Here is a 14,766-nt window from a genome sequence, read left to right as displayed (position 1 = left end):
GATACATTGGTCAGGAAATTTTTATGGGATATTTTACAAACAACTAATAAACAGAAAAACAATCTTCTGCTGTGAATTGGAATGAGTTTATCACTAGTAGACGTCCAATCCATTTGAACTGGGAGGGTCGCATTTGTTCATTCGCTGCCATCCCTCCCACTTCAATCGAATTGAACGTCTATGGCCATCAGTGGTAGCCACTAGACAATGCCAGGCAATGGGGTAGTTGTGGGCCATTTAAGGTAATTTACCTGTTGATTTTCAGTTATTTCCTGTTGATTTTGGGGTATTTTATGGGTCACATCCTGTTTATTTTGAGTTACAGAACAGGAAGTGACCTGGGATTCACCCAAATGAATAGGCAGTGACTCAAACTCAACAGGAAATGACCAGTAAATCCCCTAAGATGAACCGCAAGTGACCTGTAAATGCCCTGAAAATCGGACAGAATGACTGTGAATACTCTGGTTTCGAATGAACGAACATTCCCAGTCTAAATCGATTGGGCGTCGTGTACCGTCAATGCAGCCTTAGAGGTAACTGAGACACTATTATGGTGGAAGATTTTGGTAGCAACTTGTTAGTTCCTTTTTATATATTTTTTTAGACATTGACACCTTTTTAAAACGATATCTCGATTCTTGGCAGGAGCATATCGATAACCTTTTGGGATACAAAGTATCACGATATCTCACCATTTCGATATTTTGTCACACCCCTACCAAATGTACTGAAAGTAGACATGGCGCATAAAGAAAGGAACAATATATTTGGGAAAGTGGATAAGATTTAAAAGTCTACCATGTAACAAACACATGGTTAGGAGTCAAGTGTGTGTTGGAAATTAATATTTTACAAACTATTTAACTTTGGATCACGTGCCCCTGCCTAAATTGTGTAGTTTATCACACACCCACACACAAAATTAGCAAGCAGAAAGTAAAAACATCCCACCATAAAAGGACTAAGTGCCATCAGTAGATATATGGCACAATTGCAACTTCCTCATTCAAAACATAGCAATAAAGTTATTCCTCCAACATAAAGACCCCCCACCCCAGTATATCTTTTCCTTGGTGTTTATGTGCTTTGCTATTTGGACTTTGTGGGGGAAAAAAACACAGTGAAACAACTGGCCGACAGCGAGCCACATCAAAGCGCTGTCGGGGAGCCTAGCAGGCAAGCTAGGCAATCATCATACAGCAGTGACTGACACTTTATGTGGCAGCCGCTGAATTTCTACTGAGGCAGCTTCAACGAGGGCTCAGTCAAAGGTGCTTGGCCAGCAAATAGTTGTGAGCTATTTGGTTTTCATTACAAGCCCTATTTACCAACCAGTATATCACTCAATAGAGTACAGCACGAATGCTATTTTTAGACCGTGACGTCACATCGTAAAGCGGAAGTGGGACATTATAGACACGCCCTCGCGCACAAACCATTATATTTCTGCTAGTTTTCTCCGGTAATCTTTCAAAAACGAACATGCTGATCAAGCACTGCTTATAGGAAACTTGTAGAAACGACTCTAGACATCACGACATATGAAGGATCTTTTTTTCCTACGTTTCCCGAAACCAAAAACTCGGACAAAAAAATGTGAAAAATGGATCAACTTGCGCGGACGTTTAACGCCAGCAATGCAAAGCCATTCACATTTCATATGCAGTCAACATTTTGTTGGGTTGGCATGGTCCTTCAGAGGACAAGAGGTAAGCAATTTTGAGGTTTTTTACCTATTTTATAGCGTGGCGTTTTGCCGTGCTGCTTCTGTCTGACAATGAATGACCTGAAGAGGATTAAAATGGTATCTGATTGCCAATGTTACCTTTTCTGCTGTAAAAAAAATAACTTTGGTAAGGGGGAAGTGTAAATATAGAATTACAATTTGTTATTAATGAAAAGTGTTCGTTGGCTGTCAACGAGTAGCATTTGCGATCGGTACACCAAAATAGCAATGTAAATTGCCTAAAAGAACGGTCAGAGACGGAAGACAAGCAGGATATAATATATAAGAAAGACAGGGCATATGGTGGTAAATGATGGATTGTTGAAACAGGAGAATTTCATTGTAAGTGGCGTAAGAAAAAGGTGTCTATAAAAAAGCTAAGGCTAAGCTTAGGTCAGCTCGTTTCTTTTTCCCGTCTTTTTCAGCCCTCATCACTCAAGCCATCTCTCTAACTGAACATTTGTATGTTCTTCCAAATCTTTACCAGTGAATTTGACACCGGGGACATCATTTTTGGGACAGAATTGGTAAGTTTAGCTCTGTAAACATCTCCTTTGTACACTATTTCCATTCATTTACTATTGGGGACAAACGGGAACTTGTCTCCCCCCCCCCCCCCCCCCCCCTCCTTTAGCAGCAGTAGCAAACATCCTGAATATTAATGAGCGGGAGTGACGTGTAGCATGCGGTACACCATTAGCAAGCAGACAATGCTATACTGGTGTTATTTGATGAGGTAATACCAAGGTGTGTGGAAAATGTGGCCGAGAGAAGTGGCTGACTCAGCCCACTTTTGCTAAGCCTTGATAGTGGAAACTCCTCCTTTTAACCAGAAATATCCAAACAATGTTAGAGGAGTATTTTTTTCTCAGCAGCATCAATATCAAATAATTCTAGCAATGATTTTATTTATTTAAATCTTATAGGCTTATTAACAACATTAACAACGCTTCATTGGCCCAGTTCAATAATTAATTGATACTGACTTCCATTTTACATGACCTTTAACATTTGCTTTAACCATTAGTCTAAATATGGTGGATGGGCAGGACATGAATTCACACATTAGTAAATCTGCCCTGTTTACCATATCGCTTCAGCCAGCTCTTTATACCATGAAAGGGAGGGGGAGTAATGAGGTGTACTAGTAGAGTTCAATGGGGATATTCAATTGAGCAGGGCTAATGTTACCTGGCATAATTTTCACAGGGCAAATAACAATCTGCAAATTAGGGCAGGATTTGACACGGCTGTGCACGCTAAGCTGTTTACAAAGCATGTTCCTGCATACACTTATAAGTCAATTCTCACTGCTAATTAGATTATCCCACATCTCCTACTTCTGCTTAAACTCATCAAATTCCCACATCCTTTATACAACAATGAAACACTCACAAAACAGCAAAAGTCACATTAAAGCAAAGTACCTAGCCTAACTGATACCTCACCTTGTTGTCCAGGCTTGATGGTGATGATGACAATTACTGTAATTTTTGGACAATGAGGCGCACCCACCAAACAAAATGTTATTTATTCATACAGTGGGGCTAATAAGTATTTAGTCAACCACCAATTGTGCTCCTACTTGAAAAGATTAGCGAGGCCTTTGATTGTCAACATTGGTAAACCTCAACCATGAGAGAAAGAATGTGGAAAAAAAAACCAGAAAATCACATTGTTTGATTTTTAAAGAACTTATTTCCAAATTAGAGTGGAAAATAAGTATTTGGTCACCGACAAACAAGCAAGATTTCTGGCTGTCAAAGAGGTCTAACTTCTTCTAACGAGGTCTAACGAGGCTCCACTCGTTACTTGTATTCTTGTAAGGGGTGCACGATATCCATTTTTTGAAACCGATACCGATATCGATAACTTCCTGCTCCTCAAGGCCGATACCGATAACCAATAATAAATATAGAAATTTTAAAATGTATAACCTGAGTTTTTGAACACCTAGAGGTTTAAAAAATAGTGGTGGATTCAACATAGATTTGCCTTTGATCTCATCAAATTTTTCACAATGACATGAACAAAACAGTGCGTTTCACTTCTGCACTGCCCGACAGCCAGCTAAGAATGAATGCACTTCCATAAACCACAAGGTTTGGTCTTTTCTTGCTTTTATGGGAAGACACTGTTTAATATTGTGAAAGTACAACAGAAAAATACACATATTCAATACTCAATAAACAAACAAATTGCACAATACACTTATATACACAACTATTATATGTATAGCATAGCACACTAGCTTGAGCTACTAAAGCATTGGCTGGCTTCTATAACACAACTTATGAAGTTCTGTACATATGACCCTTCACCACAGAAGTAAACATATTTTGCACATCCATATATAATAGTAAAAATAAAATACTTGCATATATTTCCGAGGCGGAAACGTAACAGAAAGCATTGACGACTGTCAATGCTACCGCTAGTCACCGCAATTGGTAAGTGATTGAACCAAACTACTGTAACAAAAAAATAGGTGCATTGAATTATTCTGACCAGCAGCTGGGAGCAATGCCCCGCAAATGGTCAACTCATTTCCCATACTATTGTGTAAACTGCAAAGCCAGAACAGTACATATTATCGGTCCTATTATAAATGTTATTGGATTTATCGGGATGACGTCATAATTCCTATTATTGGACCAATAATTATCGTGCACCAGTAATTAATGGCACCGGTTTTAACTTATTATCTGTATAAAAGACACCTGTCCACAACCTCAGTCAGTCACACTCCAAACTCCAAAGTGCTGTCGAAGGACACCAGAGACAAAATTGTAGACCTGCACCAGGCTGGGAAGACTGAATCTGCAATAGGTAAAACGGTTGGTGTAAAGAAATCAAATTTGGGAGCAATTATTAGAAAATGGAAGACATACAAGACCACTGATAATCTCTCCGGTTGGTGTAAAGAAATCAACTTTGGGAGCAATTATTAAAAAATGGAAGACATACAAGACCACTGATAATCTCCCTTGATCTGGGGCTTCACGCAAGATCTCACCCCGTGGATGATAACAAGAACGGTGAGCAAAAAGAACCACACAGGGGGACCTAGTGAATGACCTACAGAGAGCCGGGACCACAGTAACAAAGGCTACTATCAGTAACACAATGCGGCGCCAGGGACTCAAATCCTGCACTGCCAGACGTGTCCCCCTGCTGAACCCAGTACACGTCCAGGCCTGTCTGCGGTTCGCTAGAGAGCATTTCGATAATCCAGAAGAGGACTGGGAGAATGTGTTATGGTCAGATGAAACCAAAATAGAACTTTTTGGTAGAAACACAGGTTCTCGTGTTTGGAGGAGAAAGAATACTGAATTGCATCCGAAGAACACCATACCCACTGTGAAGCATGGGGGTGGAAACCTCAACCTTTGGGGCTGTTTTACTGCAAAGGGACCAGGACGACTGATCTGTGTAAAGGAAAGAATGAATGGAGCCATGTATCGAGAGCTTTTGAGTGAAAATCTCCTTCCAGCAGCAAGGGCATTGAAGATGAGACGTGACTGGGCATGACAATGATCCCAAACACACAGCCAGGGCAACAAAGGAGTGGCTTCGTAAGAAGCATTTCAAGGTCCTGGAGTGGCCTTTTGGTATTGACCAAATTTCCACCAGGATTTGCAAATCATGTTTTTTTTCCCCCACATTCTGTCTCTCATGGTTAAGGTTTACCCATGTTGACAATTACAGGCCTCTCAAATATTTTCAAGTGGGAGAACTTGCACAATTAGTGGTTGACTAAATACTTATTTTCCCCACTGTACAACCCCAACTATGGAATTACCAGTCTCGGACGACCACTCAGACATTTTATCATGTAGAACAAACTCAGATAAAAAGCTTGAAAAAACATAATGAATTAGTTCAAAAGTGCAACTCTTTCGGATTTAGAAACACTAAAAGAAATGAATAAAAAACATTGTGGTGGTCAATAAATGTTACTTTTATAAAGCAAGTGCAGGGAAATATATATGGGAGCACTCCATTCCGAGGAGAAAAATATGGAATCATGAGAAACAAACAAAGACATAACAATCAAAACACATCTCTTGTATTTAGTAGCACCACCTCTGGCTTTTATGACAGGTTGCAGTCTCTGAGGCATGGACCTGATGAGTATTCGTCATCAATTTGGTGCCAACTCTCTTTGATTGCAGTTGCCAGATCGACCTTGCAGGTCAGAGCCTTGCTGTAGACCATTTTTTTTCTATTTCCACTGCAAGTTTTCAATAGGGTTGAGATCTGGGCTATTTGCAGGTGTCAATACTGTAATATGGGATCTTTACACCCAAAGACATGCAGCTTATTAGCTAGTGAGTCAGCATATAGTCCAGACTTATAGTATTTTATAAAGATAGGAGGCTGAAGAAGTAAAAACCTTCTTGTCTCTGATATGGAATTGAGGCCATAATTGTTAAAGTAATTGTGATTGTTTATGTTTTTGTGTACATGTTTTAATACTTCTATGTATGATATACCGTTGCATGGTAAGGATTTGGCATACCCATTGTTTGTCATGCCAGAAGTAGAAATTAATTTACGGTGACGGTAATGATTTGATTATCGCCATCAACCTCACTGTGCAGTGTGAAAAACTAGTAACATTGAAATTATTAAAAAAATAAAAATAAAATACATGAGCAATAATTCTAAGTTTTGTGATCATCAAATTATAAACACACATTCTCAGAAGAAGTTAAAGATGGCAAATATTTCTGGGAGGAACATTTGTATTCACATTATTTAAAATGTAGTTGAGTTCTGAGGCAATAAAAAATTGGGAAGAAAGAAATTGATACAACGATGTTGCATCAAGCCAGATTTCTCACCTTACATCCACAGCATCCTCCATAACTGTCATATCTGTCTTGCATTTAGCAGAGGGGTTGATGGCAAGCTCCGCAGGTGGGATCACAAAGCTTTTACTTAAGGGCAGCCACATCCCTTCTCCTAAGGTATACGTGAATCTGCAGTAGACACCATGGCAAATAGTGTTAATGTCTTTGAAATAAAACCTGATTTCTGCTTGCATAACTCTCCAAACTAACTGAATAGAGAGCGGAAAAAAGGTCGAAATTGAATTTTTTCTCTTTGTCTATGGATTGGATTGAAAAAGGCAACACCATGAAATCAAGTTTATTCATACGGTTCTTAAACGAACGAACATCCTGCCTCACAGACAAAACAGTTGACATTTAGTCTCAATACCTTGGCTACCTTTGTGGGGATGAGCGGCTTGGAAATGAATGAATCAATGTTTTTTTATTTTATTTTATTTCATTTCATTTATTTATTATTATTTTCTTTAACATTGTTTCTTATTTAAATTTATTTAATTGCCTTACCCTTTTTCCACTGTCCTTGAGCAGTTATATTAATTTTGTTATGCTCAATGACAATAAATGCATTCTGATTCTGACGTTCCACTATCCAAGAGCCAGCTTCTCTAGCTCCTTAGGCCCTTCCATGTTGACGGCTGAAGGAGAGAGAATTATTAACTATTCTGTTTAATTCTTATTCCACCAATACAATATTAATCTGGCATCTGTGTTTTCAATGATGGTGAAAAATACAACAGTTTTTTGGGTTAAAAAAAAAAGGCCTTTCAAAAATGATTCAAATAAGCAATCATTTAGTGAGGATGTAGATTTCTAAAGATGTAAACTTAAATTTTCCTTAATAAGGCTTCCAGAGAGAGAAGAACTGGACCAGTAAATGTATCCCAACTTGATACCATGTTTCCATTAAAAGAACATAAAGTCATTTCTTGGTTGAAAGCATGTTTTTGTCTTCTCTGCACTGGCTTCAGGAAGAAACACTAGAAGCTTACAATAGTGGTATGTGGTTTGCTCCTAAGTGTCTGCTCAAACCTACTTGTTGATCTGATTACTCTGAAATGGATGTGCCTGCACTTTTGTAAACAGCTTTTTCAAGTCTTTTCCAGATGGATTTGTCAACCTATTCGACATGTTGAGTTTTTCTTTCTTAGGCATTTCATTGGCTCAAGAGGATGTGTCAGCAGGTGGAAAAGACCAAATTCCCTGGATTCAAACAGGGTGCAGTGTCATGTGGGCTTCTTTTCAACAACAGCATTGCATGACATGTAAAAGACAACTTTACAAACACTACTTTAAGATACAATTAGGGATTAGTATGTCACTTGAATGCATCATTTATCTTGTGTCAAGACAAGAGGGAAGCAGATATTGCAAAGTGATGTCAACTAGGTCAAAATATTTTTTAAAAATGAGCAACATGACTTCTGTTGCTGATTAGTGTGCTTTATTTCCAATATTAAAATACATGTTTTTAATTTCCTTTATGACTATATGATGTTAGAAATCAAGACAAGTTGCGAATGGTGTGTTTTCATAAAGCTACCTTTATTTTAGCATGTTTAAAGCACCACTGTACAATTTTCACTAAGGCAGCTATCCTCAAGGAAGCAGCAGTTAATATAGTAATTCATTGATCCTTTGTTTATCTCCTTTTTGGCTCCTGTGGCCTATACTAGAAAGCCGGTTTTCTGGCTTATCAGGGTAACTTCGAGAGTAACTTCATCACATGCAGCCTAACTTCCCGGCTAACTGGGACTACGAAAGGTGGATATGTTGCCATGGTAACATACGCCACACATCAAACTTGGTCGTCTCAGAGTTAAATCTTGCTTAACCCCAGGTTTCCGATTAACTACGCTCTATTTAACAGCACTCCTCCGCGGATGTGTCGTCTTGACAATGACAATTCAGTTGCCGCGCAGATTGTGAGGGGCTCTCTTCAGAGGGTACGAGTATTTAGAGACCGCCAGAATCCGCTGGTGTACCTGGACGATGTTCTCCATGAAAGATACTGTATAGATTTTCAGATGAGGGAATTCGTTACCTGTGCCAGCTGATCGAGGCAGACGTCTCTAATGTAACCCGCCGAAGTCAGGCCCTTACAATCGAGCAGAATGTGTGTCTGTTTTTGCGCTATTTCGCAAGCGGACAGTATATGCATTCCATTGGTGATGCTGAATATCTGAGTAAGAACATTGTATGCCGTATGATTGAAAGTGGTAGGAGTGGGGTATAGAAAGGCTTCAAATTGATTGTTGAAGATGTTATACAGAAACCTGTGTCGGCTTCGCTGAATGTACAGTAAACGAATGTGGCGCTTTGCTGTCATACGAGAAATATATTTAACAACCTTTCCAGCATTGTTTCGTTGTGTAAATGCATTTATAATGATAATAAAAATATGTAGACTATTTAAACATTGAGAAAACTTGCGTTTTTTTTCTGCCAACTCGAAGAGACTAAAATAAATGTCAAATCCACTGTTAGAACAGACACACAAATATAAAAGATATAAATGTTTATTGAATATGCATCTTGCAGTCTTGTTTAACTATGAGAATTCGTTACAAAAGACGGGCTTTAATTTGTTATCATAATGCACAGGCATCATCACAAATGTGATCACACAAAACCCAACCACGCATCGCATCCCCGCATTTCCTTCTTCTCCTGAGTCCTCACAAATATAACATAAAATTGCGAGGGGTTTTCGGGCTCGGGCCTGCAAATCAAGTTAATTGATCGGGCTCGGCCCGGGTCGGGCTGGATTTTTTTAGGCCCGATCTAACCTCTACTCTGAAGGTGTTCAAAGAACATACATATTCATACAGTCAATGGGACTAGACATACAATCATCCTGCTTCATGTATGTACATACGATAAATTATTTCTTACAGTTCACATACCAAATCTTATTTTATTGTCCTGACAGCAGGATTTATTTCTTTTCATGGACATAAGTAAACTGCCATATTGACGCATTCACACGATCTGTAATTCGCTGCCAAGAGACCAGTCGCGCTCTACTCGCTGAAGCGGTGTTGGATTTCGCTTTGAGGGTGGATTTAAATTCTTCATAACTCTGCATAATTATCGCGCATTCCTCGACTGTGAAATAAGGCGCCCGTGCTTTCGTCAAAAGTTGTGTTTGACTCTGGTATCCGCCCCCTTTTATGTGAACGTGCAGTAACTCTAACTGGGTTAACATAGGTTCAACAAATCAACCTCATAATCAGCGTCGTAGCATCGATTGACCCCAAACTAGGTAACCGGGTTTTGTCAAACCCGGTTTCCCGCTGATACCCTGGGTTACTTCTAGGGATTTATTTTGATTCAAACAGTGAAAGAAATGATGTGAATTGAGTGTGATTCAAGTTAGAAGTGCAGCAAGCTCATAGCAATGCTAAAGTTAATAGCAGAATGAAGCCTGTACAGAGTACTGCGATGTTCACAGAGCTATAACTATAACCCACCAAGATAGTTTGTGCTAATTGAATAGGGCGTCAAAATAAATGCTTGCCTTTTAAGGATATTTGTTTTCATTGAGTGTAAATATTAACTGTTCCGTGTATGTAAATATTATTTCAACTGCAAGAGAGATTGATTGTGTCTTTAGGTGCACACATTAAATGTCCGATATTACAGAAATATTATTTTCATAAACAGTCAAAGCTAAGATGATGAGATAACAGATGTGAATTCACTAGAAGTATGTTTTAGTGGTGATGCAAATGCTAAATATGCATTTGGTTCGGATTTATAGAAAAAGAATGTGAACTAGACATGGTTGTATTTCCTATTAAGAATCTTTGTTTCAATGTATTACAGAAAGCAGGAACAGAGCAACTAAATGTGCCACTTCCCCTGGTAGTGATACTGGTTAAGGGGACTGACGGATGAGTGGGGAAAGGGGATTCTCGGGAGTAGGCAAGGTAGGGATATGGAATAGATCAGACAGGTGTGCTAGGGTGAGGTTGTGGACGGCTTTGTGGCAAAGGCAATTGATGTTACAGGTTAGGTGGAAGTAGACAGACTGGATAATGTTATTGATGTGTGATTGACAGGATAGCGTGCTATGTCAAGAATGGTGCAGCGTGTGACAACAACTACGATAGGGAACCCAATTCAGATGGGAAGATAACCTTTGTGTTTCAGTGTACGTTGAACATCATAGTAGAACTAGGCCCATATTAGCCCCTTTGGCCTCCAAATGAATTGATATTCCAGGTGAATATATTGAAAAAAGGGCTAAACACAATCTTAACTGACCAAATAATTAATTATTATTATTTAAGCTACAGGACTGCTGAATTTGGAGAAAATGTATATTCTTATCTTTGCAGTGCTGCTTTCCTCTTTGTCATCGTGTAAAAAGGAATAAGTGTAGATTTTTCTTTACATATCTAAAGTAGATGGAAAACATTACTATGATGTAAAAATTTTCTGAAGTCTATCCTACCTGAAAATGCGATCAGAAGGTTGTTCTCCCATCACAAGATCAAAACCACGCTGAAAGATAGTGTAAGGCCAAGGCCTATGATGATCAGAAATAAAGTTTAGAAGAGGAAACAAAAATCTAGCAATGAAATATAACCTTTTTAAAAAAAAAAACAAGTGGGCTGATGTTTTTTTCCTGAAGGTATTCTATTGATCAATATACTGTAGGTCTGACATTGAGTCATTCCTCCAGGCCAGAGCAATATACTGTAAAATTGACTATTTTAAAGTTTTATATTTATCCAGACTTACACATATATACTGTATTTTGTGCATGTCTCTTTGAAAATAATGTATATCGGTGCAATACAATTTGATTGTATATTTATAATAAAAGACAAATAAACCTATATTGTTGTGCAGGGAAATAAAACTGTGTTCCATTCATTTAATAGCAGTTACTTAAATAAAATCAAAATTTTTACTTAGCCCTCACCCTTTATAGGCTGGAACAGTTATAATGTGCCACATGAAAGTTTATTGGAGTCTCATTGTGGCTGTTTTTATTGTGTTGTTTTTTTCTGAGAATGCAGCTAACCAGAAAAGGGTTTTGGCAGACAAAAAGAATTTGAACAGAGGGTATTGTTATACAAAAACATGATTGGGTAAGAATGTTTACTTACCCCTGATTAGGTCCCCATTCACTACGGATGCAGAGGTGCTTGTGGACAGGATCCTTCATGTAGCCATTTAGGCAAATACATTCCCCTTGCAAAAGAAAAGCATCGATTCAACCATGTGTCATTGCAATTAAGCAGGGGAACCTTGTTTATGCAGGTACAATAACCAATACACATTAACCAATTTTGGATATCTTAATCATTTCATTTTAATGTGAGAGAACCCATGTATTATTAGTAAAGAATAAGTATGTGTGTTCTTACTGCTGTAATGTGGTGTATTAGATATGATCAACACTGCACACATAACGAGCCCCCCTCAAAACAACAAGTAGGTAGTACACACAGACGCAGCCATAGGGTAGGCACCACTGACAGTGCTCTCAGGTTCCATTTTGGAAATGACTCAGAATCTTGTTTTCCCAAGTTTTCTTAGGATCAGGACAATCATTGAGAACCATATGGAACACATTGGTTCAATTACATTGTCTTTAGCATGCCATTCAATGAGCTCCCATACTACCTTATATATTGACAGTGAATACTAAAGAACTGAGTAATTCAATAATGCTGTTTGGTCTGAAAAAGTACCGTAATTTCCTGAATATAAGGCACACCCGTGTATAACGCGCACCCCAACTTTACCTGTAAAATCTAGGGAAAATTATTGTACCCGTGTATAAAGCACACCCTAATTTTGGCACCAATAAATATGAGTCTCGTGTCTCGAACTTTTATAAAGTACGCGGTTGCAGCATCTTTTAATCCTTTTGTCAAATGTATATATTTTTAAAATATAGAATATTCATTTTCTGTGGTAAAACTGGTCACAGTATACGATAATAATTTTCACAAATTAAGGAGTTGTAGCGAGTTTTAACAGAATTCACCAGCGGAACTAATGTTGGCAAGTTGTGTAGTTCCCGGGGGGAAGAGTCTAGTTAAGGGAACAGCCAGAGGTAAACAAATGTTCCTCGATTTGCGTGCGAAACGTACGTTGTTACTTTGTGAGTTTCAACGTTAATAAGACAACGCGGCTTGGCTCAGTGGTTCGACACTCTTCCTCAGACTCCTGTCCTAGCTCGCCACACCGTCAACATTTATACGAAATGGATCACCAGATACGTTCTCTTCAAGACAACATCGCCGTGTGCCGGCATGTTGCAACGCAAAGGTTAGAAAAATGTACAGGTAAATAATACACAAATAGTACTAAAAAAAACCTTTTAATCTTATTAGATGTGAAAAATATCATGAAAACAATTATTTACCACATGAAACTTGATTATAAAAGCACTGTCGTTCGGATTAGGTAATATTGTGCTGGTCCATGCTTACAATGGAACATGAATCATGATGAATTTTTTCTGTCTCCGTCCCTGTTATTAACGCGCACCCATGATTTTACGAGTACATTTTGGGGAAAAGTGCGCGTTATATTCGGGAAATTACGATAACTTAGTAATTCTGGAATTCTTTTAGTGTTTATTAAAGCCAGAAAGTTAACATTTGGAATGACTCTTGTTTGGAGTCCTGTCAGCGATCTGCTTTATTTCTAAACAATTGAACAACTGAGTGAACGTCCTTTAAGACTAGTGATATGCCAGAAAACACAGACAAGACTGAAAAAGCAGTTTCTGCTCTTGCACTCCTCTTTAACAGAAACTGCTGTATTTTAATCCAAAACAACTGTTGTATTTGATAGAACAATACGTCTATATACTGCCATAGCAGATTCATGGCGCATTAAGCTCCTGAACTATTTTTAATTTGTCCGTTTTACCCTGAAAACCCCCGTTTACAGAGGTCGCGCAAACGCTTTTGTTTCAACTCAGCCATAAAACCAAGGTAATTCATTATATTTATTATTCAAAATGTCTGTCGTTTTCAGCTTAGATTCAGTAATTGATGTCTCATATTTCGTTTAAAAAAAAAAACGACTTTAATTATTAACTCACATATTTTAAACTTTTAAACAAATTACGTCACAATGAAAAAAATGGCGTCTGTAAAAAAAGTCATAGATATCTACCTCATAAATATTGCTTAATTGTATTATTTTTTTGTTTCTGTCGCATTTTCTCCGATATGTTAGACGATAAATAATCGATCCAAATAAATAAATAAATAAATAAATAAAATAAAACAATTTTAAAAGGGTAAATATATGAAAAAGAAAATCTCGACCACTCCTTGATGTCTCCGAATTCTGCATCGCGAACCTTGTTATATTACCATATTTCACCCATAAAATCCCCCAAAAATCCAGCTGTGGCCATTCACAGCTATGTCTTGACACTCAGTGATACATGCTACATGGAGTTTTTGTATCGAAACAAGGTAAGTACGTGATAATCTCTCGTTAAAGTCATGGCGTCTGTAATTCTGCTCTTGCGTGCTCTCACCTCCAGATAGGGTTTTGCTGTTTGAAAAACATTTTTTTTTAATGCCCTCCTGTTCAAAATTTTTCTTCCCCCAGAAAATTGAGATTTTAAGCTTTCTAATAATGTATCACACATGCATATTGGCCAATTTTGAAAGTTGGCTAAATTGGGGTTCTCAGAGCGGAACTTCAAGTCACCTGAGTGTTTTCCGCCATATCCATAATTTGGATGTATTTCGACTGGATGTTCCACTGTGATACAGTATTTCTCTGTCATTTTGAAGTAATTGGTTGTGATGAATTCTAGTGAACGACTGGAGTCATTAATTATTTAACGTTATGAAATATTTCTACATTCCGTAGTTATTTTTAGCTTACAATTAGTTTTTTGTTAAGTGATTCCTTAGAAATACCATTGTTTTTTTCCTTATCAATTATATTGTATATCTTGTTTGTGGTTTCCAGTGGTCAAGAAGTTGTTTCCTATATTTTGCCACTCATATGTAAACATGGTAACTATGATACTTTATAGAATGATGTGTATGCCAAGTGTACTGTTTGGTGCAAACAAATAATGCAAAAACCAAAATACATTATGGACTATGAAATTTTCAGTATACACACACAGCATTTTTTAATAAAAGAAAAGTGACATTTCACATACCCCTGTTTTTAAGTCCT

At 37.9% G+C, this 14,766-nt stretch overlaps 1 protein-coding gene across 8 annotated transcripts in view; it reads right to left on the bottom strand.

Moving 5' to 3' along the window:
- astn1 (astrotactin 1) overlaps positions 1 to 14,766 on the bottom strand; it is a 506,238-nt gene that overhangs the window by 312,183 nt on the left and 179,289 nt on the right. For all 8 annotated transcript variants that reach the window (XM_057856766.1, XM_057856768.1, XM_057856762.1 and 5 more), the window contains exons 9-11: positions 11,706 to 11,790; positions 11,045 to 11,119; positions 6,577 to 6,714 (exon numbers count right to left, since the gene is read on the bottom strand). In XM_057856766.1, coding sequence (XP_057712749.1) covers positions 6,577 to 6,714; positions 11,045 to 11,119; positions 11,706 to 11,790 — 298 coding nt within the window. The remainder of the gene's footprint in view (positions 1 to 6,576; positions 6,715 to 11,044; positions 11,120 to 11,705; positions 11,791 to 14,766) is intronic.

The sequence above is a fragment of the Corythoichthys intestinalis genome, chromosome 14 (assembly GCF_030265065.1).
Source record: "Corythoichthys intestinalis isolate RoL2023-P3 chromosome 14, ASM3026506v1, whole genome shotgun sequence".
Classification (NCBI taxonomy): Eukaryota; Metazoa; Chordata; class Actinopteri; order Syngnathiformes; family Syngnathidae; genus Corythoichthys; species Corythoichthys intestinalis.
Note: the sequence above shows the minus strand (reverse complement) of the source record. Positions and strands in the feature narration are given on the sequence as shown.